This window comes from Uloborus diversus, chromosome 10, assembly GCF_026930045.1.
Source record: "Uloborus diversus isolate 005 chromosome 10, Udiv.v.3.1, whole genome shotgun sequence".
In the NCBI taxonomy this organism is placed as follows: Eukaryota; Metazoa; Arthropoda; class Arachnida; order Araneae; family Uloboridae; genus Uloborus; species Uloborus diversus.
Window position 1 is genome coordinate 126,669,231 of NC_072740.1, and position 27,124 is coordinate 126,696,354.

At 32.7% G+C, this 27,124-nt stretch overlaps 1 protein-coding gene across 1 annotated transcript in view; it reads right to left on the reverse strand.

The window, feature by feature from the left end:
* Nucleotides 1-21,218, reverse strand: part of LOC129231407 (oxysterol-binding protein-related protein 3-like) — a 54,188-nt gene extending 32,970 nt beyond the window's left edge. Inside the window, 10 exon segments of the mRNA XM_054865714.1 lie at nt 107-246; nt 1,493-1,700; nt 2,280-2,498; nt 4,973-5,064; nt 7,297-7,455; nt 14,555-14,699; nt 15,902-16,015; nt 16,118-16,171; nt 18,470-18,751; nt 21,081-21,218. Coding sequence (XP_054721689.1) covers nt 107-246; nt 1,493-1,700; nt 2,280-2,498; nt 4,973-5,064; nt 7,297-7,455; nt 14,555-14,699; nt 15,902-16,015; nt 16,118-16,171; nt 18,470-18,751; nt 21,081-21,218 — 1,551 coding nt within the window.
* Nucleotides 21,219-27,124: the final 5,906 nt, after the last annotated feature.

A 27,124-nucleotide genomic window follows, 5' to 3' on the forward strand; every position in this document is an offset into this window, starting at 1 on the left:
CTTCTCCAAAGTTATTAGCAAGCAGAAAGTTATTTGAGATAGCAAAAGAAAGAAAAATCATCCCAGAAAATGTACATTTAATGTATAATGTTTCACAAATTCTTACCTGGTTTAAAGAATTTCTCAAGCAAGCAATAAGTGCACCACTACTACTATTGCTAGGCACAGTCTCAGTTTCTAATACCTGCTTCAACCTCTCTCTTTCAGTCTGAAGACTTCTGACAACTGATTTCAGCCCCCCATGAACTATGGAGAAAAAGTAACAGCAATGTTAAAACAATTTTTCAATTGAAAAAACTTTATGGATTCAAATAAAATCTTCATGCTGAAAAAGAAAGAAAAAAAAGCACAAAACTTGTAAAAAATGCAGGAAGTAACCCCTTTTTGAATACAAAAAGGTGTGAGCTGAATTATGTAAAGACACCTGATAAGAAATAGTTGGTTTTCTCAGATGTCTTTACATTCCAAAGGTGTATTGCTCTAAAATACATGAATGCAAGTCATGTATTTTGGAGTAAATTTTGGTGGAAGTAAAATTAAATGAAATTAAAGATATAAATTTTGTACTTTGTAACCTTTTTGAAAGACAATTTTGTCAGATTTTCTTACATAATCTCACTTTTTACTTTTTTATATTATTTTTAGCATTGAGAAGGGGTTCTAAACACAGGGTTCAAAATTTGGAAATGAAAATGAGGCATCATTGGTACCTAGCTTTGGTGCTTTAGTTGCCAAAATGATCTACTTAGGTAAACTTTTAAAATAATTCAAGTAGCTTAAGCAGAGCTTTCAACTTGTGATTGTTATGATGATCATATTATTGTTAAAAAGTTTCTTTGGAATAAAGGAAAAAAATATTAAAATTTCTCATTTCAAAAACCATCACAGCCTTACCAACAAAGTAAGTGATAAAAAAACCATTGAAAATCTTCATTTCCTAAAGAGAAGAAACATTTTCAAGAAATTCATTTTTCACCATCAGGCTCAGTGATGAAAGCTGCTTTGGAGATTTAGAAAGTTGCATCAAAAATGGCTCCCAGAATTCTTCGAAGATTCAAAAAAGGTGGGATAAGTGTGCCAAATGCAATGGAGATTTTGTTGGAATCTAGAAGGGGGAAGGGAGAGGGGGCATATTGAGTAAAGACACACCAGTTTATAAAAAAACATCTGATCTGTCTTCAATAAATACCTCTTGTTCTTGAAACAAACCAAAAGTGACAATTTTGATTTAAAATCTATATGAGAAATACTGTAGTGTTGACAAGTTACTGGTAATGTAACTTGAAATACATAAATATTTATATTTGGTGCAGTACAGAAAAGAACGTTCCACATAGTTTATTATTTTATCAAACTAGCAACTCTACTGCAATTTAAAAATAATGAAGCCACAAATTAAAAAGAAAAAATGTACACCCCTTTCTTCCTCATTGCCTCAACAAACATACAGAAAATACTATATACGCTATGTAAAATAATTATATACTTTTACCTTCTTTAGCTAATGAAACAAATTCCTCTCTATATTTATATAGACAATTATGAGTGGAAGACGAGCATGGTTCTGGCAGAGAACATGTCATCAATGATACAGAATCAGATAAACTATGAGGACGAATTAAATCTTCACTACTTGTTAGAGAAGGATGAGAGCAGCTTAAGTGTGCCATTTCTGAAATAGGCAATCCAGTTTCTCCTGACTATAATAGGGAAATACAACAAATGATTTTAGTGAACATGCAGTTCATAAAATCAAAGCATGTTTTAAAAGTCAGCATTAAATTTAGTCAGTTTATTCATATCACTCAAAAAATACAATAAATATATTATAATTCCGAATTGCAATATGTATGTTTATATTTACAAATATGTTGACTTTAAAAGAAAAATTAACATATAAGCTTTGTGCTACAATATGATTAAAGTGAAAAATCAAGGTACATAAAGCAAATTCTAATGAAAATACAGCATATAGCTATATGTTGTATTTTCATCAGAATTTGTGCTTGGTGCACATTCGTTTTTCACTTTAATCATGTTGACTTTCTGGCTAAAAAACATGAGTTACAACAGAAAATCTTAAGGGTGCATTTAAAATGCTTCCTTACTGACATACAATAAAACATTGAAAAAGTTAATACATTTTTTGAGCATTCATCTCATTTAAATGTTAATTTTTACGATCAGAGAATTGAAATTCTATTGTTGCTTAAAATCTACAAAAAAAAGAAAAAAATCAGTAACAAAAATAAAAAGTTCAAGGAATTCGTTTCACTTACAATTTTTTCCTGATTTAAATTTTCAGACGAAACCATATTCTCTGTACTATTGAATGGTGCAGCTGATGCATCTTTAGAAACAATGATAGAAACATTTTGCTTATTTGCTTTATTATTTTTAGTAATTGACTGATTACTAGATTTTTGATTTTTGTTTCGCTTTTTGAGATGAAATCGCTTTCTTTCTTTTTTGGTCACTACTGTAGGCTTTTCTGGTAGCTGGCAAAAGAAAAAAAAAAAAAAAACAATCATTCATATCAATTCAATATTATAAAGATTTTCATTTCAAACAACATGTTGAAAAAAAGAACAATATTAGAATGAGAGCCAGCAGATTTTATTTTTATTTGCATTTTTTTTAAAACATAATTTGCTCACTAACATTATTCTAAACATTCCACTTTTCTTTTCTTTTCTATTAGATTTATCACTTAAAGTAGATATGTGTTACAAGTTCAACTATCTCTTCAGCAAACAATTTGAAATTCATATCACTCCAAGCTTACAATCTCCTTGTGCCACTGCTCAAACCTTGTTCGAAAAGAAGATAAGCATTCCTTAGGGCTATCATACAGAGTTTCTGTATTTGGTTTTCAAGGAGTTGTTTGCAGCACATTGGGAGTCTTATGACTTACTTTACCTTTTCTCTGAAATAGATGAACCCTGAAGCACTTTCAACATTTTTTTTCTTCCAGAGTTTAAAAAAAGAAGAAAAAAAAATCTATTTTTACTTTAAATTTCATTTTTAGTCATAGAGTACTGAAATAGAACAAACTGACTTTTTTATTTATCAACTTTAATGGATTATATGTAAAAACTCCAAACAATATAAACACTAAATGTAATGACTTTAATAAACAAGCAAAGATTATTGTAAACGTCTCACTCCTTTTTTTTTTTGAAATCAACACCTCCAGTAAGAACTGCTGGATTGTTATTATTGCTTGTGATTTTTGAGCTACAAACCAATGAGAGGGAGTAAACTTCTCAAATTAGCACATTTTCTCATAATTTTGAGTACATGACACATAAATGGTAATAAATTAATGCACAAATAGATTATATCAAATGTATATCTCAACAGTGCAGCATTGCAAGTAACAAAGCCAACAAAATGTTGGGTTTATAAATAGATTTATTTCAAATAAATCTAAAAAGGTTCTTCTGCCTTTATATAGGAGTTTAGTAAGACCCCATTTGGAGTAAGCTGTGCAGTTTTGGTCGCCTTATCTGAGGAACGATATTTGTGTATTGGAAAGGGTTCAAAGAAGGGCAACTAGACTAGTAAGGGGACTTTCAGATTTAGATTATGGTACCAGACTTAATAGGCTTAATATGTATAGCCTGGAGAAAAGGAGGATCAGAGGGGACATGATTCAGTTGTTTAAATTTATCAAAATGAATGATGTTAATGGATTAAATTTTTGCACCAAAAGCAGGAGAAGGGGTCATTGTTTTAAGCTATTAAAATGTCAAGTTAACCTGGAAATAAGGAAAAACTACTACTTTAGTAGGATTGTGGGCACTTGGAACAGCTTACCGGAAGAGGTGGTAATGAGCAAGGGGGTGGATAGCTTTAAGAGGGCCATTGATCTTCATTGGGGACTAATAAATTGACTAGGACCAGCCTAGCTGGGCCAAGAGCCTGTTGCTGGTCATCACATTTGTATTTGTATTTAATCTTGAAAATATACTTTTAACTTTGATGGGAAAAAATATGTCTAGTATGCCCAAACTTCTGATTCAATAAGAAATAAATACAGTACAGCATATGGGTACAACACTGATTGACTGCATGTTGAGTTAACTAGATCCATTAAAGACCATGTGCTTTATAGCTATCTTCATCATTTATGAAATATAGATTGTACAGTGTACGTAAACTCATGCAATAATTTGTATGTGCACTTCTAAAAAACTTTTTTAACATCTCCTAAAAGTAAAAATTTAGCTTATAAACAAGCCATCTTTAATATGCATTACTCTTATTATCAGTCCTAATCCTGAAACAAGTTTGTAGAGACGCTAGATGAAAAATATCATCATAATCAAATTTAAAGCAGTGCAACTATTTGAAATTTTCATTAACGAGATATACTTCTTCTTTCCTGATATTTGACTTTCTACTGTACTTTCGAACTCAAATTACAAAAAAAAAAAAATGCTGATGCGTGTTTTGGGGCTAAAAGAGACCACTTTTTAAATGCAAAAAATAGCTAATGGATATAAAGGCCTCTGATAAGAGCCTTTTGCCAAATTAAATACATTAGCTCACATCTTTCTGCATGTGAAAGGAGTCCCTAATAACTCTGAAACACATATTGGCAATTTTTTTGCAAATTCGCTGTTTAGGTTTCTTATTTTACTTTTACTCGCACACACACACACAGATTCAATGCATTATAAAATGCCAGGTTTGATGAAAATATACACAATATGTTTAACATTTTAGAAAAATATTAAATGACATTTTGGATGAAATTTGATAGTTATTTTGATTGAAAACAACTTATTTTTGGATCAATTTTCCTTAAAATCAATTGTAAAAATGGAGTTCTTTTAAATCTTGAACATAGAAGTAATTGCACATTTTCGACATAATTAAAAAAAAAAACATTCACTAGCATACACAAATACTTGCAACACTTAACATTACAATTAATACATTATTGAAATTAAATTAAAAATCATACCTCCAAATAATTTTCTTCTGAATTGGCATTCATTTCTAATTGTTGCAAAAGAGATTCTAATTGATATAATTTATCTTGTAAACTGGATAAATCTGTATGAAAATTTGAAAATGAGATTAAGCATAAATATTAAATTTTTGCATTAATCATCATGTAACATACATACTTAAACAAATTTAACTAAAACAATGCACTGAAGATGTCTAGTGAAAAAATTAACACTGATAAATACAATACTTGGAAATGTTGTAATTAAAAATAATACAATCTCATTTCCCTTTCAAGAGAAGGATCATATTAAATTTATTTGAAAATAACAACAAAAATATATTGACATAATAAATTTAAAAAAAAAAAGTTTTTAAGTCTTTAAGAACAGTTTAAAATGTGTAAAATTTGATGTCCCTTAGAATTTACTAGGTAACTGCCTATTTTGCCTTATTACAAAGTTAAAAATACACACGGTATGTATGCATTATAAAATACGTCAACACATAGCTTAACTTTTTCAAAGAAAAATTGCATGGAATCAAAATATATTGCCATGCAGTAGTGAATTTTGCATCATATAAAGCTAGAATAAAACTATATAATTCAAGCACAAGTTACAGAAAATATCTTTAGTTTATTAATGTTGCAATTTTTTAATGACTCCTTTGATTCTTCTGTATCAAAACCCTCATTTTATTGATAGTTCAGGATCCCACTATTTTGTCTTTTTTTTTTAAATTTATAAAACAACCTTTAGCAAAATGTCACAGAATCAATATATTTGCTTCCAGCAGAAAACAGCACCAAAAAACCAATAAATGCATATTTGACATTATTCTTCTTTAATTTAAATTCTTAACCCTGCCATCATAACCAAAAGTTTGCCTTTAAAATTACACGCAGCTTGATCTGAATGTTTACACATAACATTCAGAAATTGCACTTACAATTGCTGCAATCATCTGATTTTCACATCTGAAAATGTTGTCTTAATATTACAGGAATGTTCTCAAAGAGAAAGAAAATGTTTACTTTTTTTTTTTTTTGATTTTGATAATTTTTAAACAGTTTGACTACTATTAAAAGTCGTCAGATTGTAGGGGACAAAAACTGGGACATAGATGTAAAGTAGTTTTTAGATCTACACTAGTTACTTACATAAACCAGTGACCAGAACAATCTTGAAAACATTCTGCTCCCATCCCCTTTGCATTTTTTGGTTTAACCTAGATTGATCTATAGCAGTTAATCTGCTTGAATGATTTCCTCACGTATGTCCATGGGCGCCCATGCGAGGGGGGGGGGGAGATGGGGTTCAAGTCCCCCTAGATAATAGAATGTCCTTTTAGTACTTTTTCTTTGCAAAAATTTAAAAACATTTTTTCTCCAACCATTAATGAATAAGGTATTAAAAATGTCCAATTTTAATAACTCTAATCTGTACTGAAATCAGTTTCCATGGGGAAAATATCCTGCTAAACCATGGGGAAAATATCTGTGCCCCCCTTAAAATGTTGCATTTGGTCACCCCTGCGTATGTCTAATCTGTTTGCAATAATGAGCAATCCTTTCCTAGCTTTTACATACACTTATTATTGTTTAAGCTGCAGTTATAATGTTTGTGAATGTTTGTAATAATGAGCCATCTTTTCTAGCTTTCACATACACTCTTCTTGTTTAAGCTGTAGTTAAAATTTTGGTAAGTATTATTGATCTTTCAAAGCACTATGTGCATAAATTCAGAAGCTTGCACGGGGGGGGGGGGGAGATACCTGTTGGCCTAGGCCCGAACCTGAAGGAGGCTCCAAGATTTTTGAAACGAGGTTTGAAATATATATAGGAATGTAGGTAAACAATATGGAGGGAGGCCCATAAAAGTTATTTGCGATGGGCCCCTAAGTTTCTGCTCATGCCCATTCATACACCAGTATTGTTTTAACCTAATTTGCAGTTTATCTGCAAATTTTCTTACTCCACCCTATTCTGAAGATAATCAGGTGTTTACTGTACTTAAATTTATTAAAATGAACAGGTTAATGATGGACTAAATTTTCACATGGGAGACAAGACCAGAGGTTTAAGCTATCTAAATCTGAAGTTAATCTGGAAATAAGAAAAAAAAAACTACTTTGGTAGGGTTGCAGGCACTTGGAACAGCTTACTGAGGGGCACATAGCTTTAAGCGAGCTACTGATCTTCACTGGTGACTGAGCCCAGAGCCTGTTGCTGGACATCACTTTTGTATTTGTTAGTTGTAATTTTAAATGGAAATGTACAGAGTGCTACCAAGAAAACATGAGATTTAATTTGAAAAAAATAATAATAACAATCACCTTTATTTCCTTGATCTATTGCTGACGAATCTAAAATCCAAGCAGCAACCCTACTCTGTTGAGAAATTGGGCTACGTATTAGAGTATGCCTATTATTTTGCCATGCAGAAGAATCTTGCATACTGGTTACTGGAGGAGTATAAGATACAGGGAAAGATACTACAAAGGAAAAACAAATCAATTTCAATTATCACTCAGTCATACATACTAAATTATTCAGACTAAGAAGATTGAAAAAGAATCACAAGGAAATCAGCAAATGTAAGGGAACTTAGGGAACTGTGAAACAGTTAAGAGAAAAACATCTTTTTAAATCAAAAAGTGGAACTTAATCTAAAACATTACAATGTATTCAGGAAGAGCAATGTACTTGACATTATTATTATTTTTTAAATGCCATTCTCGATCCTTTTTACTTCCTTTTACAAAAAAGGAAGTATTGTATTCACGAAAAAATTTTCACTCAAAAATCGGCCTTAATTTCCATTTTGCTCACCTCCAAATGAATGTTGAGTTTTTTTTAAACCCGACCACACGTACATATGTACCTAAGAACGTATAGACACCCGAAATATCCATTTTGACATTTCCCGAGTTAATTACAACGAGTTTCCGCGTGACGTCTGTATGTACGTATGTGCATATGTGTGTATGTATGTCGCATAACTCAAGAACGGTATGTCCTAGAAAGTTGAAATTTGATACGTAGACTCCTAGTGGGGTCTAGTTGTGCACCTCCCCTTTTGGTTGCATTTGGGTGTTTCTAAAGGAGTCTTTTACCCCTTTTTGGGGGAAATCATTGTTAATTTCGAAGTAAACTCAAGTGGTGTTATCATTTGGCGGACATTTGGCGATATATGGCCAGTCTTTTGGTCGCCAAGTCTTGTCACCAACTTGGCGACAAATTTGGCGATTTTTTTTTAAAATCTGGTTTCAATTTGGCCAGACTGTTGGTGATATTTAGAGAGTAAACTATTGAATCACATTTAAATTGCCAACAATGGGGAAATGACATTAAATTCGAATAAAAGGAAGTCATGTGATGCACACATCAGCTCATTTGTATGTTCAAAATTAAAGTGCAAAAATAATAATTTGCCTCAATCATGCTTAAAATGAATGATGTTACATGAAAAAATATTGATAAATGACTGTCAAAAATTATTTGAAAGATAGAAAATAAAACTCTTTCTCACTTCCAATTCATTTATTTGAAAACAATCAACGAATAGAAAACGGGGGGGGGGGGGACGAATAAGGAATATAACAAATAGGGATTTATAATCACAAAAAAAAAATCAGATTTCGACATCAATTTTTATTTTACGATCATCCAATTTCATGTTCACAAGTTTTTTTTGCACATCTGTACATGCATATGTACCTAAGAATACATAGATAACTGAAATATCCATTTTGAACACTCCCTCAGTTAATTATCACAAATTCTCGTGCAATGACTTCATGTATGTAAACTTGCGTCACTCAAAAACGTTATGAAATAGTAAGTTGAAAACTCATACGTACGTAGCATGATCTAAAAGTTTGAGGACAAGCTGTATAAAACCTTACCCTGAATAGTTCACATTACCCAAGCACATCTATCTACAAAATAGTCACCTTGAGCAACTATGCACTTCTGTCAACGTTCGTATAGCTTTTGGAAGCACTCATGGAAGTCATTTTTTGCAACCTCCTTTAACACCTCCTGCACTGCTGCTTTAACTTCATCATGGAGAAGAAGGCAACTTCCATATTGAGGATGCATGCTTCAATTGGTCAATACTCTGATATGACAAACAAATAACATAATGTTTTGTCGGACTTAGCTCCGTGTGACATTTACCTATTCAAAGCAAAAAAACATTTGCAGGGACGCCGCATTCTTTCGTCAGATGAAGATGAAGATAAAGCTGCGTCACAGGAGGTTGGGATAAATGGCTTCCAGGAGCGTTTCCAAAAAAATATATGAACATTGGCAGAAGTACATAGCCGCTCAAGGTGACCCTTTGAAGGTGGATGTGCTTCGGTAATATGAACTATTCTGGGCAAGGTTTTATACAGCTTGTCCCCAAACTGTTGGATTGCTCTATGTACAATCTGTATAGTGTGTGGTTATGCTTCTCCTTTTTTGACTGCTGTATGATGACAGAGAAAGAACAGCCAAAAAAAAAAAAAAAGAAAGACAAAAAAAAAAAAAAAGGAAGAAAAACAAAGATACAGGTAAATAACCAATTGATTTTTTTTTTGAATCGAACATATAACTAAGATTTCAGGAATAATGTAATAATGTATGTATTTAGGTAAAATATACATAGTTAAAAAATATTCAATTATATTGTTTAATCATTCAAAAAAATTTTTAAGAATTAAAAAAAAAAAAAACAATGAAACCGTCAACAAATTACACAATGAAAGTGGAAATATTTGCATATAGAGATTTTTTAGTCATCAAATTAAACAAAAAGGATAACAGATAAATTACAATATTAAATCATAATAGGAATATTTTTATAGTTATTTAAAATTTATGAATAGAAATGTTTGCATTTTTCATAAAAGCTATAACAGTGACATAACTTTTTTGCTGAAAAAAGAAATAGTCATGAAAAGAGTGAGGTTATCAAAACGCAGCTACAATAAACAAACTCGATATTTATACCTAGTTAATAACTTAATGCATATACTACTTGATCTATTGTTAGCACACATAATATTGAACAATTTGATTGTTTAATCTTTTATGAAGCACTATAAACAAGTTCAAATTAACTTTTTCAATTTAAGAATAATTTTCTGAAATTTAAAATATTGCGTAGTAGAAAATCCTTGAAACTTTTCTGTAATATATTATTAAAAATATGATGAAAACAAAAATAACTTTTTTTCATCGATTTTATAAAAATTCATAAAAAGTTACTTCCAATAGAAAAGAAATCTACCTCTATAAACGGTGCAAAAAAGATGGTGCATTACGAAACATAGGTGAAACAAGTATGAGAAATACAATGCAAAATGATTCCTTGAGCAAAATAAATAATCACTAAATATTTAAGAAATGCTTGAAACGATGAGGGAGGCAGCACTCTGATTTTAGAGTAACTCACGACATTAAACTTTGGCGCTAACTTTGGCCTCATTTTTTAAAAATAGAACCGCTACCACCAATGCCACGGAAGAGTTTTTGAATCTACTTCAGCACTTCAGAAGAAAGAATTCAAAAGTCTCTTTGATTTCCGAACTATGTCACCATCCAAAACGTCTTTAATCAATTTCTTCCATTAATGCTCTAAACTCTTCCTAAACAACAGATAAAGCTTTAGAATGAAATCTCTACTTTTATGAATGGAACCAACACAGAAGTACTACTAGAGTTTAATTTCAGAACTAGAGGGAGGTGGAGGGGGGGACACGCAAGTGTTCTCGGAAATAAAAAATATAGTCATAAAAAAATAGAGTTCAAAATAATCATGAACATTGAGCAGAAAAACTTTTTAAAATTTTTACCCCAGTTTGTTTTGACGTGTAGTGGCAGATTTAAAATATCGCAAATGTTGCAATTGAATGAGAGGCCTCATAACCATACGGGCACCGTAGGAGTTACAAAATGCTTATGATAAATGTTTTACAACTAATGTGATAGAGAAAGAGGGTCCCAAAACATATTTCGGCAAATGACCGTCAGTCTAAGACGATATATTAGTTTTGCATTGAAATAAGTAGTTAATAGCCACAAAAAAATAAGTAAATAGGCCTTTTAGAACACCCAATTGAAAACAAAAAGGGAAGTGCACAACTGGAACATTTGCAGACCCCACATACGAAATTTTAACCTTCTACAGATTACCATTTTTGAGTTATGAGATATACATATGTACATTCCGCCACAAAAAACAAAGCAATAATTAACTTGTTTGTACCTGAATGCAGTATTAAATTCTTTCAGGGGTGACTAAAATAGAAATTCATACTGAAATTTAAGTAAAAAATTTTATGTGAAAAAAATAATTCCCTTTACTTTGTATTAAAAAATAAAACAGCAAAGGTCCTTTCGTTTTCAGAAACATCGGCCAATTCCATCGCCTTTTCAATGTTTTTTAAGGCCGATGGGTCGTTTTTCCCTGCATGTTAGCATCGGAAGCCGATATCTAAATTGATAGATAGATATCCCTTTGCGAGCCATGGCTATCAACAAAGTGTTGGCAAATCAATCTTTTTTCAGTTATAGATATTCAATTTTCGACTTATGGGATGCAAAGTCTGAATTCAGACACCTTAGTTTCTATGCATTTAGCCAAAAAATCTTTAGTTTTTAGTTTGTGCCATATGTATGAAGAAAAGTAAGATTCAGAAAATGTGAAATTTGACAAACAGGTAAAGCTGTTTGCCACAGTTGCTGCACCTTGGATCTAGATACCAGATAAAATAATTATTTTAAAAGTTTATTTTAAGGATGAGTGTGGTTTTTAGTACTTTTGTCCCTTCGGAGATCAAACAATTAACATCATAGATACAGTCGAGTCCCGACTTACGAGAGGGATGTGTTCCAAGACCCCTCGCGTAAGTCGGAATTTCGCGTTGTGGAACAAGAATTGTTTAGTAATTTTTTATAAGCATACCCAATTTTTTCAGAGATTTGTAAACACCCCTCATATTGTTTCAAACCATTTCTTAACTATATATTGCAGTATCTTATACAAAGAACCAACTTTTTTCTGTATCTTAGAAAAAGCGTTATTATTTGACATAAAATACTGTAATTTAGCACAAAATCAATGATTAATGAGGAAGAGAAACATAAAATAAAGCAGTATGGTGCTTACAGTACATACATTACAGCATTAGTATAGCATTGAACAGTATAGATATAGTAAATGTATGTATAATTAAAAAATAAGAAGGTTTTATGCAGCGCGAATCAGAATTATCACAGTCTTCTGACAGTTCATGCTCATCAGACATTTCGTCACAAGAAGAAAGAATGATGAGTTCATCTTCGTCCTTTTTATGATCATCCCGGGTTTTTTTGGGTGGATCTGTCATCTTTATCAGAAAGGATGTTATCTTTGGTTGCCTTAGTTTTTCTTTCTCTAAGGCAACTGAATTGTTGTAAGGAGCCATTGCAGATGCAATTAGCGAAGGTAATAGAACGTATCATATTCTGATCATGCGTCTCTGACATTTTTAGCATTTCTCTTGTATGCTCATTTTGTTAAGGACTTCGAAATTCAGAGAAGGCAGCTCCTTTTCATTCTCTTCATTTTCGTCTTCTTTCTCACTTGCAGATTTAACAAATTCTGTAAGGTCAATATCTGATGAAGCTTGGCCATAGCAGTCGATGAGTTCGTTGATATCCTCTTCCTTCATATCTCAGAGAACCCTTCTCTACCCAGGTGCTTCGCCAACTCCACTGCCTTTTTAAGTGCTTCATGGTGAATGTCTTCAGGAGCAAAGCCTCGACAGTCATGCATGACATCTGGCCAAAGGTTCTTCCAACTTGCATTGATTGTCTGTGTTTTCATAGCTTTTAATGATGTGCCTATGTTGTGCAGTGCAGAGGCAATTGAGTACTGCTTCCAGTCCTCTTTCAGGTTGAAATTTTCCACTGTCTATTGCCTGCACAAGGTTTTGGAGACACCCCCTTGTATAAATGGCTTTAAATTCTTTAATATCGCCCTGGATCCATAGGTTGGATTAATGATGTCGTAAGAAGGTTTGTTGCATGACCTCCAGCATTTTCCATTATCAGGAGGGCCTTGAAAGGCAGACCCGTGTCCTTCAAATAATCTTTAACCTGAGGAAAGAATTATTCGACAAACCATCCGTTCGTGAGGGTTTTTGTAATCCAAGCTTTTTTGAGTTGTGCATCCAATGAACTGGCAGGGTGGCCTTGTTTTTGTTTTTCAAAACTCTTGTAATTTTTGACTATTAAAGAAGGTTTTAAAAAAAAGCCAGCAGCATTGCCGCACATAACCAAAATTGCACGATCCTTATTGACTTTAAACTCAGAGGCCTTTTCTTCGTCTTTAAATAAATACGTATGAGATGGCATTCGTTTCCAGAACAACCCTGTCTCGTCCATATTAAAGACATGCTGGGGCTTATAACATCCTTCCGTAATAATCTTAGGGAACACATTTTTTACATAATCTTCTGCTGCAGCAAGATCAGGTGAAGCGCCTTCACCATGAAGGATCACACTTTTCAAATTGCTTCTCTTAGTAAATCTATTGAGCCAACCAGCAATAGCATGAAATGTCTCAACAACCGAGGGTCCTGCCTGAGGGTCATCGATGTTTTCTTCTTTGGCTGGAGCAGTGGTAGATTTACTGCAATTTCTGTATACAGTCGTTAAGCCTTTTCTTTAATAACATTTCCATTCATGGAAACACCCCTCTTTCTGGTCCCTTTAATCCACAATGCAAGAGCAGTTTCCATTTTCATCCTGTTTGTATTTTGCTTCAACACTACTCTGCGAGCTTCAGTATTAAAACTTAATTCAGAACTTTGACGGATTTCCTTTTCTTGATTTTTAATCGTACGAATTGAAGATTCACTCTTCCGTAATTTTCGTGCTACCTTCGACGCAGTTTTTAAGGTTTTTGGATGTCCAAAATTTTGACCTTTTCTTTGATGGTTAAAAATTTTCTCTTTTTCTTCCCATCTTCGGAAACTTTAGTTGAAAGGAAACGTTTGGGTGCCATTCAATTTTATCAAAGTTCATATGTAGAATGAAAAAAGCTGAATGAAAAATGCGGAGTGGATATTTCTATACGCGAAAGCGAAGCGATGTTTAGACTAGTACAGTGAGTGAACTTCCTGTTTCCGTGATTTTAAAGGAATGAAAGTCCATTCACGAAACCAATATTTAGTGTCAACGAAGCCCATATTAATGCTCTGCAATTCTTTTTTTCAAAAATTTTCGTGCTGCAGCAGGAGAATTTGCGTTAGTAAAAAAAAATCATTACTCAGGAAAAACTCGCGTTGTAGCCATTTCGTATAACTCGGATCGCGTTGTAGCGCGATCCGACTGTATATATTTTTTATTTGGTTGTAGAAAATTCAATCAAAATGTGGTGGGCAGAAAATTAAAAATGGAGCTATATTTGATTTTTTTAATAAATTTTTAAAATGTTGTTTTAAACTTGATTTTCGTGAAATTCAAAGACTAGAGCCAAGAAGTGGCTACGAAAATTTTAAAATTTCACAATTCATATGCAAAAAAAAAAAAAAGCTTAGTGAAATGTATGATTAAAACAGCCTTAAGCATTACCTGGCATTTCTTCCACAGGGGTTGTAATCTTTGGAGCCTCACGTGTTCCAAATGAAATCTCATGCTGTCTATACAATCTATGATGACGAAGTTGAGAAACCCAATCCTGATAAAGATCTTGGTTTTTAACCTAAAAATATGGAAGATAAAATCAGATAGGAACATTATACTCAGCTTACAGCTTTAGTATAGTTACAAAGCTTGAATAAAGGAATAAACTTTATAGCACGATAAAAGAAAGAGACTAATTATTGAAAGTGTTACGCATAAGATGGAATAAAATCTTTTTCATTTTAAAACACTACACATTTTCAAAAATTTATAAACACATACTATGTGAATAAAACCAATATTTTTCCAAGGAGATTTCTGCTGCACTTAAAGTTAATTAGAAATAAACACCTATTAGTAAAAAGAAAACAATAATGCACTATACATTGTGGTCACAAATATTACAAAATAATGATTTTTATAGCTCTTTTCTGGTTTCCCTAAAGTTGATTGCAAATGCTTCCATGTTCTTTTCCCGGTATCATGAACAAATTATGTATGATACACACAAAAATCTTCCCATAAAAGTCATAATATAAGCTCCCTTTTAATATGATGTAAGCATAGCTAGATTAAATGCTATCATTGAAATACAAATTGAAAATTCAATTCAACTGAATTTATATAGCTAAGATCAAGCATTTCAAGTTAAACTTATCTTTTATTTCGACAAAGAGAAAGTGACTTTACTGCCTTCTATTAACATTAGAAACATGATTATTTAGAGTAACAGTAATATAAATTTTGTTCTCATCAAATGAGAAAGCAGTGAAGCTTAACCTACCACACACATTTTTTTTTTTACAAGCCAAAGAAAAGAGGATTAAACATTGATAAAACAGGATTTTAAGGACCCAAGAAGTAAAAAAATTTAAAAGACTTTTGAGGGAAAAAATGAACCAGTTGGGAAATCTGTTCTATTTTAATCAGGGATTTGTTTCTAACACAAAAATGCAGAGGTTATGTGCTCTTCAGAACTTTATTCATGCATAAATAATTAGATATTGTCTAATCTATAAAAATTCAAAAGAAGAACAGGAATTAAGCTCCCGTAAGCTTCCATACAAATTAAGTCTCAGTTCAGAGAACAAAAGGTACAGAAAGATATAAAAACTGGCAACTTGGTTTTTGGTTAATATCTAGCATTTGGACTGATTTTGGAGCTCATTGATAATAATTTAATAGTAATATGTCTTAATTTAATATTCATTACGTTGAAAGGTAAATATCAATTCCCATTGAGTACACATATATTACATAGTTAAAAATTAAAAAAAAAACCTTTAAATGATAAATATGCTCTTCTGCATCGATGTCAATGCGTCTTCTCTGACTTTTTGTTGAAATGACTGATAAACCAACATCAACAGAACCATGGATTTTGCCACGAGCCATCTGTGGAAAAAAGTTTTGAGACCTAAAGACAATTATCACTAAAACATAAAGGTGGTGCAAAGAAAACTAAAATTCAAATGAAGAAAAAAAAATCAAACATACCTCAGTAGATGATTTAGCATATGTAAGAATCCCCTTATCTAACAAAAAATAGCGCTGAAAATTTACATAATTAGTTAATTTCAAATCAGAATTTACAGTACTAAATTCACAAATAAGTCATTACATCAGGGTTGCCATCCTCCCAGATCATTGAGAACGACTTTCCTGATACATTAAAAACTGCTTAAATTAAAATGTCTTAAGGTATAATACAAAGTAAAAGCAGTAACATAAATCAACAGCAATTTTAAGAAATTTAAAACCTCAATGGCAAGATCTTTTGAGAAATATTTACACTAATCTGGGTATCAACCACTTCTGCATATTAATTATTTAATAAATACAGAGTTTTTTCATGTATAAAATCCCAATTTTGGACACATAACCCAGGACTTCAATCAAGTTTTACAACATATTAATATTTTATTATTTAGAAGTAAAATTAATTTAAAAAACAAAAATGAGCAAGTATCTAAAATTAATAAATGTTGTTTGTGATTATCTTATCTATCTATGTCATCGCTACTCCTGTTGAAAGACAGAAAACTGAGCATCAAACCAGGTATTGATAAATTTGCAATTTTCCTGGCTACATGTTTAGCTAGGTGTTATAATTATGTGACTTTATGATAGAGAGCTCCGCTCCATGCTGCTCACCAACGCTCAAAGATTGCTTTGCAAACTTATTTGGTTTGCGAAGATTTAAAGCACTTTTTAAGAAGAATCAGACTAAAATATATGTTACAACTATAACCAAATAAAAATTGTACTCCCCTTCCAGTAAAAAATAAGAGCTTTAGTAAAGATCTCATTAAATTTAGAAAAATATTAAAATCACACTCCAATGCAAAGGCAAAAAGAACTTGATAATAATACATACAACAAAACTATTTTTATAGAAACGCTTCAAAGAGAGCCCTTCCAACAGGATCCAAACTAATTTGTACCAAATTTCATAGTTTAAGAGCCTTGGCTGCTACATACTTGCACATACAGAACAGCCATACAAAACAATTGTTCTGTACATTTGAAATATCGCTTTCAAATTCAAGGTCTCTAATAATGCTTTAGTCTTTAGCTCCAGGCTTGAATAGAGTTAAGTCTAGGACATTCGCTGAATCATAACCCTTATACCTGCCGTTTTAATTAATTGAGAAAATTAGAACAAGCACAATCTAATGCAGAAAAAAAGCTTTTTCAAATGAAAATAGGATGTTAAGGGGTGTGAGAAAATTTTCAACCCTTAAATAGGCAATTTATGTGAAATTTTAGCTTAAAAAATTAATTACAGAAAGCTAATTCAAAATTAAAAAAAATATAAAAAAAATAAAAACACCTATAAATTCCCCAGGGCTTGAAGTAATTTTGCTCAAAATTTCAAGGCTGTAGGTGCTACGAGGTCTCCTGGATTCAGGCCCAAAAACGTTTTTTTTTTTTTTAACACAGAACTTTTATAATGTTTTCATTTATTTATCATCTTTTGTTAAAACCTTTATGGGGGAAATATGATACATAAAACAAAGAGGGGCTGAACAACATGATTTGTACTTTTAAAAAGCACCTGTTCCTACTTTCAGTGATCTAAACATTGCTTCTATCCAGTATCGTACAAAGACTTTGGTCCCCCCTCCCTCAATAGATTTTTTTAAACATAGTGTTATTTTTTCAGAGCATGTGTTCTCATACCTCTCCCCTCCCCCACAGCCCCATGCTGTGGGGATGCTATGTACGCCACTTTTCTATCGATAAAACTTACAGCAATTGAAAAATTTTCCCTGTTTCCATTTATTGCAGAATGTTCTGGATAACACTTTTGGCCAAATACAATCTGTCACTGATACTGTGAAATGTGTAGTATAATGCAATATGACTGAAAGATAAGTTTGTCTAATGCAGAACACAAACAATAATTTATGTAGTGACATTTTCTACTGGTAGCTCTTTAATATATAGATATATATTTATAATATTATATTTTTAAACACAAATAATATTTATTAATAATATTTTATACGGATGTAAACAAAAGATTGTTTTTCTTTTCAATTTAACTGTAAATCATTATTGATATCATTGAATGTTTTACTTTCTTTTATATTTTAGTCATTTTACCATCATAGTATGCATTTTAAACCATGAAATGTGTTGTAAATAATAGTTTACTTTATATAATAAGGCATTTAGAATAAGAAGTGCAACTATAGTAAAGAAATCAACTAGTTAATTGCATGGTTATCATAAAAACCAAGTTATGATTATGTAAAATACTAAAGTCTTGCTTTGAGGCAGTACTGGCAACCCTGATTTTAGTACTTAGAACTCAGCAAAGTACAAGAGGCAAATATACATTACTTTATGCCAACCCTTTAAAGGCCACTTTCTTCTTTTCATTAAATAGCCTTCAAATTTATTAGGTTTAATTTCACATTTTTTCCCATCCTTAAGGCCTTCTAAGATTTCCCATTCACTTCCTCTGTGCAGTTTCTGGAGCTGAACAGGCTTCTCATCACATACTACATCCATTATCACAGGAGTTGATGATTCTAAAGGTAAAGATAGTTGAGGATTTCTTTGATTTACAGGTTCGGATTGATGCGAACTGTGAGATAAACTGTTTGTTTCAACACTTATTTCCTGAAAACAAGAAAGAAAATTTCAGGTATGATGAAATGTTAATAACAGCTTTTAAAATGTGTATTTTATCCAAGGGCCAGTTTGGGGAGGGGGAGGCTGGAAGGGGCATTCGGTCCGGATGGCAGCACTTCTAGGGTCAACAAAATGACTAAAATATTCATTTGTTTCAATTCATTGATATTTTTAAAAAATGCAAAACCATTACAAAGATCGCCTAAAATTGTGGTTTAAAACTTCAATTTCGACGGCCCTCGAACCGTCCCTTCAGCTAACATCAACAAAGATCATCGAAATGCGTTTTTAGAACTACAATTTCGAAATATATCCAGGGGGATTCCTTGAAATCCATCCTTTTTGTTTCATTACCAAGATGGCATTTACAATCCCGTTTTCAAAAGTTCAATTTCAAAGATTTTCCTCAAGAGAGTCGAAAATCCTTTCCTCCCAACGTCACCAAAGATCGTCTAAAATTGCGTTATTTAAACTACAATTTTGAAAGATGGCCGGGCAAGGTTCTCTAAAGGCCATCAGTTTCTTTTAATTCCTAAGTTGGCCTATACAATCGTATTTTTAAGGCTTCAATTTCAAAATTTTCGGTTAGTGGATTCTCGAAATTCAATTGCTACCAGCATCACCAAAGATCGTTTAAAATAATGCTTCTAAGACAACAGTCCAAAAAATTATCAGGTGTGATTTCTTGAACCCCATTTCTTCCCCTAATGTAACCAAAATGCCCGACATTCTCATTACCATAAGGTGAACGTTCCTCCACAACATCAACAGTCCTTAAAAATTACAACAAGAATGACAACTGTCCTATAAAATCAAAATTTGACCACCACCCATAGTCCTCAAAATACCTTTTAAAATGTAGTATTTTCGGTACTTTGATTGTAGTCAAAATCAGAGGTTCCCAAACTTCAGACCTCCGCGGACCCCCTTCGGGAAAATCACGAACCATTGCAGACCTCTCCTGCCTGCACATCTTTATTACAATGAAATCATTAGCCCTTCGTAACGTCAAGAATCCCTAAAAGTTCCCGTTGGAATATGAACCATTTTAAAAATATTCATCAGAATAAGGACAACAGTTCCCCCCAAAATACCCATTACAATAAATAGTTAAAAAATATTATAATACGTATCTTCATTGCTATGAGAACAACTTCCCCAAAAGCCTCCATTAAAATAAGGACAACATTTCCTAAATATGTCTATCAAAATAAGAACAGTAGTCCCTAAAAACTACATTAAAATAGAGACAATACTCAAAAAATACTTCTACTCAAAAAGAGAAAATATTTCCTAAAAATGCCCCTAAGAATAAAGAACTTGGAATTAAAGACACATGATTTTTCTGTATGGACGATCGCGTGAAAATTCGAAATCATTAAAAAAGTTAACAAAATGAAGTTGAAAAAAATGAAAAGGCAAAATTTTAGTATCATCAATTCAGAATAAAAGTAAAAATTAACGATAATTTGCGAAAGCGAATCCTTTGCAAACATCGAGATCTAGTTGTGGATTCTGAAGGACTACAAAATAAAAGAAGGGGGGGGGGGATTTTTGGCCAAAGAGTTTATAAAACTAATATTTTTCTTTTAGCATTTTTATCTTGAAAGTTCAGCCTTTTTAGAAGTATCGATCGCAGTGCGGATTTTATTCATTACGCGTGAATGGAAATTTCTTTTGTGTAGCATTCAGCTATTCATTAGAGTTATGGCACACATGTTCCACCTTTTCAAAAGTTTGAAACTTCAAGTATTGTTAAGGATCACAATGTCTTTCCAAGAGTTTTCTGTGGTGGTTTTTTGCTGGAAAAAGGATTCAAGGAATTTAAAAACGTTTTCAAGGACTGCAAGAAATTTATACCACAACCAATGAATTTGGAGTCTATTTATATGCCTTCACTCAAATGTTGATATCTGCGCATAATGTTCGGGCACCTACCAGTATGCGAGGCATAGTTATCGTTGAGTCCATCGATTGAAAAATTGTGAACAATTTATGACTCAGAATCGAAAATTCTCCGCTTTAGTATCTTGCCACTGAAGATTCATTGCAGATTCACATCTTTATTCATAGGGTACCATTTTTTTAAATTTTGCATTTCCCGTCTCTAATCCGAGCCTATTTGTATCTTTTTAGTCTCTTTTTTTTTCACCCTATTAAAAATTGAACCTCACTTAGATCAATAGAAAACTGATCCCCAAACCATCATCCTAGCCCATGTAGCTACTCGCAAGAGCCACTTAAAAATTGAATGAATCAACAAGCAAAAGTTTTGTGCAATAACGAACTTATCTAGTGAATAAAGAAAGATACTCACGGAATCTGAAGTTCTGCTTGGACTTTTTCTCCGATCACATATGTGTAGCTCATTTAATCCCTTTTCCGAAGCAGATGTGCTCATTTTTTGATTTAAATTCCCAGGCTCCGTAGCAATATGACGCAACGACGAAGCCATGTTCTTAGATTTGCTCACTTGAAACTCAGGAAAAACTGGATTTCATGGTCACCTTGCAACATTTTCTAAAGTATCTGCCAACATTCTCATCTAAATAGAAAACCAAACTATATTTAAAGACTTTGAACATCTAATAAAGAAAGAATCCATATTACAAAAATACAGAATATACCTATGAATGTATATCTCAAATCGATTAAATGCCTGTTGTACAGATATTTGTGTAAGCATATGTATATATATATATATATATATATATATATATATATATATATATATATATATATATATATATATATATATATATATATCACCAAACCAAAAGTATTAGGATACTTGCAAAAATTCATTTTCAGGGATTTCTCGAGAAATAAGAGACCAATTGCACTGTAACTTCTGTAACATAAAGGGTATGCTCCAGCTGTCATTTTCCAATAAAAAGAAAACCACCCATGCTTTTAAGTTAGCAACAAGTTGAAGGTTTTTTTTTAATCATCTTTCATCGTACATAGCTGGGAATAAGCTGTAAATTTCAGAAATTAGTTAGCTTACTATGCACAACTATTTTACTTTCGAGAAAGCATCACTGATATTCACGAAGATATAAGCATTTCTTTCAAAGGTACAAATTCGGCTCATGATACTTAATGTTTTCTATTAAACCTTCAGAAAACTTGACAACATACAACACAAGTAGGGTTAGAGAGGGGCTAAAAGTTCCGTTTTTCAAACAAGTACAAAATTTCTTATGCAAACCGAGTTCTATAATATTATTATTCTGCGATTAAAATAGAGTAATATATGCCCCTTTGATGTTAAGATTTTTTTTTTTTGACTTGTAATTCGTAAGATTGTTTTTATAATTATTTTTTTAATAATGAAAGTTGAAAGGAACAACTTGCCCCAATTGTTCCGATATTAACACGACGATGTCTAACGATGATTTCGAGATTAACAGCGTTTCGAGACGAGTAATTTGTGAAAGGTAAATAATGTGTGATAAATAATTGTTGATTAAAAACAAGTGTTTATTATTTAAAGACAAATAAGCAATATTGTCCGAATAATCCAGATGTTTTTTTAAACTTAAAACAAACTAAACTTATTCTACTTTTTAGCATTGATAATTTGTATTTCAAGGTTCAATTATTACCCTTTAAGTCCAAATACATATATTGAGGAATAGTTAAAAATTATAGTAACACTATAATATATTAACATAGCAAAATACACCAAGAATAGAATAATATAAATAAAATAATTAACAGCTTCGGAAGCTAATAAGCTATGATAACTAGTTCAGTCTGCAATCATAACAGAAAACCATCTTTGACTAAAATGATAGGATACTTCACAGACGATCCATAAAAGAGGGTTAGTGCAAATGATGACAATGAACTTCCGACTACCCATGGGCTGATATTGTTATTAAGAATTTATTCATTTAAATTTGTGTTTATTAATTACTGAATGTAGAAAATACTCATTTTAACTTAACAAGTGCAAAATCTATTTTTAGACATTCTTTCTTCCCCCTTCTTCCCAATGACATCAAACTTTCTTCGGTCATTGAAACGTGACTAGTTAAAAACCGATTTTTACATCTAAACTCTTGGTGCCTGTAAACGAGTGACCGATCCAGATTTGTTCAAAAAAAAAAAAAAAAAAAAAAAAATCCCCTGATTTACACGTTTTTGGAGTAACTTAACTTGATTTATCTGTTTGCATGATTTTCTGTGTCCGTTTGCAATAATAAGCGATTCTTTTTCTGCATTTACGTACATTTCCTACATAGTACAGTTATATCACTTTCAGTGTTACTAGTTTAATCGTTAGCCTCTATCATCCTTGCTTGAGAGTTTGAATATATGTCAGGTTCTTAATTTTCTTTTGCTCCAGTGCGTACTAGGTTTGTTTTTTGCAGCATCAAATGAATATCCACTTATCCGGGGTTGCCGTAGCACCCTATTCCGTGGATAAGCAGGAGTTCATTGTACATGCATGATATTCTAATTACCATTTTTAGCTGTTGCAACTACCTTTCTCCAGACAACGAAAAGGAGGTTTCTCGCGTTTTTAGTTTATACCTCCGTCAATGAAAATCCTACACAGACTTGACGAGGCTAAACTCACAAAGGAGAAGCTGCAATTTCTGGCTAATGACGGCTAAAAAGGTAAAGTGTAGACCGCTCCACTTGCGTAGGATATGATGAGTTCAATGAGACACCTGCCTTGTCTGAGCAACATTGAATGGTTTCACCTGTTTAGCTACTTTCTCAAATCACCGCAAGGTGGCGTAATCAAGCTATAGAACAAAATTTTCGAAAATTTCATGTTTTCATATCAAAGTAGGAAAGATATTTAGATTCATACTTTCTTCTTCGAAAACTTCATATTTTTCTATTTGTCTGTTGGAGTGTATTGGATTTATGTACTTATATGATGATTATGTGTACAGTCGGTAATGGACCCAATTTATGAATTGTCACGTTTTCACGTTCTAAAGAGAACATCACGCAAATGGTGGTCTTCTTCATGAATGCACATTAAACACCTTTTTTTTTTAAATTCGCCAATACGTCAACGAGTCATGCGAAACAGCAGCAATTTTTTCACATATTGCAACTTTAGTGACAATTCCTAAATTTTATCCTTTATACTACAGATTGTTATTATAGACATACATTTTGTATGTGATCAAAATAAAGCTAATAGACTAAGAGCTGGCTGCACAAAAAAGTATTCATAAGGTACATTAAGAATTTTTGTAATGGAGAGACACACCTAGACAATCATTTACCGCTTGGTCTGCCAGGGGGGTAAGGGACTGGGCAGGGTCGCGGGTAATCAAAGGATCACCAATTTTTAGCAGGAAAACTGCAGATTTTAGCATGAAAACGCAGTTTCTTTGAAGGAAAAGCCTCAAATCTTTAAAATATCTGCAGAATTCTTCAAAATTTCTGCAGGTGAACTTCTGCAGATTTTGTGAGGAAAAAGCAGCACATTTCCCTCTTCCCGTTTAAAATTGGGCATTTTCGCGCAAAACAAAATGTTGTACTAGTACGATTACCATTAGTTACATTGATGTGTTTACATTCATGAATTTTAGTTACAGTTAGGTCATGAGATTACGTATGTGGCTGTGTTTCTTCCTGTTTTGCAGAATAACAAGATGTGATCTGTATGGGGGAGGGGGTCAGATTGCATATTTCACTCTTAAAATTTGGGAGGGATTTTAAACTATAAAGGGTGCGACTGATTAAGCTATGGGTTTTAGAAAAAAAAATGCTGGAATGATTTTGGAGATGGCAGATGGCAAAACTCTTTTACGCATAGTAATAATCAGACACATTCAACCCATGGCGCCCCCCCCCCCCAAATGTTGCATAACAAACCCTTTCCTCCTTACCTTCCTCAAAAAGAAAGACCACCCAAAAGAGTGACTAAAAGCAGGTTAAAAACCAAATTAAAAAAAAAAAATAAGCGTCATGACTCCCCCCCCCCGCCCTCGTTTTCGACACCATATTTGGGCATTAATGCTCTTTAGATGCTCTTTAGCCATTATCATTGAAATAACGTGGTCGAATGTTTTTCGAGAAAGCTGATCTCTACTGGGCGGGGGGGGGGGGGGGTGCGCAGAAAAATTTCGGGGGGGGGGGCAGCATTTTCTGAAGGGGGAGTACCCCTTCCTAACGTTTCTGAATATTATGATACGTAGTAGAGATTAGCCATCGGCCATCTCGAAAAACTGTCGAGCACTTTATTTCAAAAATAATGGCTAAAGAGCATTAGTGTCCAAAAATGGGGGCAAAAACGGAGAAAGGGGGGGGGGTCATGACGCAGAATGCGCGCTTGAAAAGTTTCATGGTGGCTCTCGAACGTGGTCTTACTCTCATTTTTCTGAAGTTTCCTTATTTTAAAATTGATTTAGGCATAAAATATCACGAACCAACATGTGATTGCACAGATAACTGTAACTGCCCTACCATAGAAAGAGTCGAAAATATGAATTATTTGGGTATAACTTTTAGTGAAAATTTAAAATGGAAATGCCATACTGATAAACTTGTGAAAAAATTAAGAGGTAGGCTTTATCTATTGAGAAATATAGTTGGGAAAAAGTTTCTTAGATGTTTATTTTATGCCTGGATAAACTCATTTATTACGTATGTTATTTTTGCATGGGGAGGTGATTATGAAACAAATCTTACCAATTTAAATAGAACTTATGCAAAAAGTTTGAAAATAATTAATGGATCTAAACAAGAATTTAATAAAAACGATACTATTTTACAAGAATCAAAGAAAATCTATAATATCAGAGAAATATATGCAGAGAATATTGTATTTTTTACATAACAACAATAACTGGTTTGAAATTAATGAAAAACAATATAATACTCGAATTTCAGGTAAACAATATAAAGTTATAAAACCAAATAAAACTGTTATTAAAAAGCAATTCTTTTTCTTGGCACCGCGACTGCTTAATGAACTAACGGAAGATGTTAGGAATGAGAAGAACTTCAAAAAATATAAACAAGAGGTCAATGAATATATACAAAATAACGACATTCTATCAATAATAAACTTTTAGCTGATAAAATATACTGACTTGCCAACCGGGGGGGGGGGGAATTTTGTATTGTATTTTTTATACTATTGAATGTTTTAATGCGAGTTATTGTGTTTTTTTTTCTGGAGTCAAACAGTCCAATTATTGTTCTGTGTGAAATATTTATTACTTGTGTAAAATTAATTTGTAAATATGTTTAATACATATTTGTGTTTGTACTCTAACTAAACCAATTAAATAACACTGCGGACAGTGCCTTTGGCGCTCTTTAGTGTTGAATTTACTACTAACTCATGTTGAACTATAATCAAGAATTTCTTAATTTGTAATTTTGTTATGTATGTTTGCTTAATTTAAGAGAAATGCTTTTATAGTACCCTTTCCTAAAGTTTCAGACACGTAGTAGAGATCGGCCATTTCGAAAAACATTCCAGCTCGTTATTTCAATAGTAATGGCTAAAGAGCATTAGTGTCCAAAAATGGCGGCGAAGACAGGGAAAGGAGTGTGTCAAAAACCCCCGTTCGTGACACAGAATGCTCAGTTGAAAAGTTTCATGGCAATTCTAGAACGTGGTCTCAACCTCATTTTTCTAAGGTTTCCTTATTTCAGGGGGTGGGGGGTGGACTGCAAAATTTGGGGCACCATTTCTGGGGGGGGAATACGCCTTCTTAAAGTTTCTGAATTTTTGACACGTAGTAGAGATCAGCGTTCTCGAAAAACATTTGAGCACGTTATTTCAATAATAATGGCTAAAGAGCATTAGTGCCCAAATATGGCGGTGATGACGGAGGCGGTGGGGGGGGGGGGGGATCATGACGCTTATTTTTGATGATTTTTTTTAAATCGGGTTTTTAACCCGCTTTTAGTCACTCGTTTGGATGGCCTTTCTTTTTTGATGAAGGGAAGGGGGAGGGGGTTTGATATGCAACATTTGAGGGGGGGGGCGCCATGGGTTGAAAGTGCCCGATTATAACTAAGCGCAATAGAGTTTTGCCATCTGCCATCTCCAAAATCATTCCAGCATCTTTTTTTTCTAAAACCCATAGCTTAATCAGTAGCGCCCTTTATAGTTTAACCCCCCCCCCATTTTAAGAGTGCAATGTGCAATCTGACCCCCTCCCCCATACAAATCACATCTTGTTATTGTGCAAAACAGAAAGAAACACGGTCATATACTTAATCTCATGACATAACTGTAACTAAAATACATGAATGTAATAACATCAATGTAACTAATGTAATCTGCACCAGTACAACATTTTGTTTTACACGAAAATGCTCAATTTTGAACGTGAAGAGGGAAATGTGCTGCGTTTTCCTCACAAAATC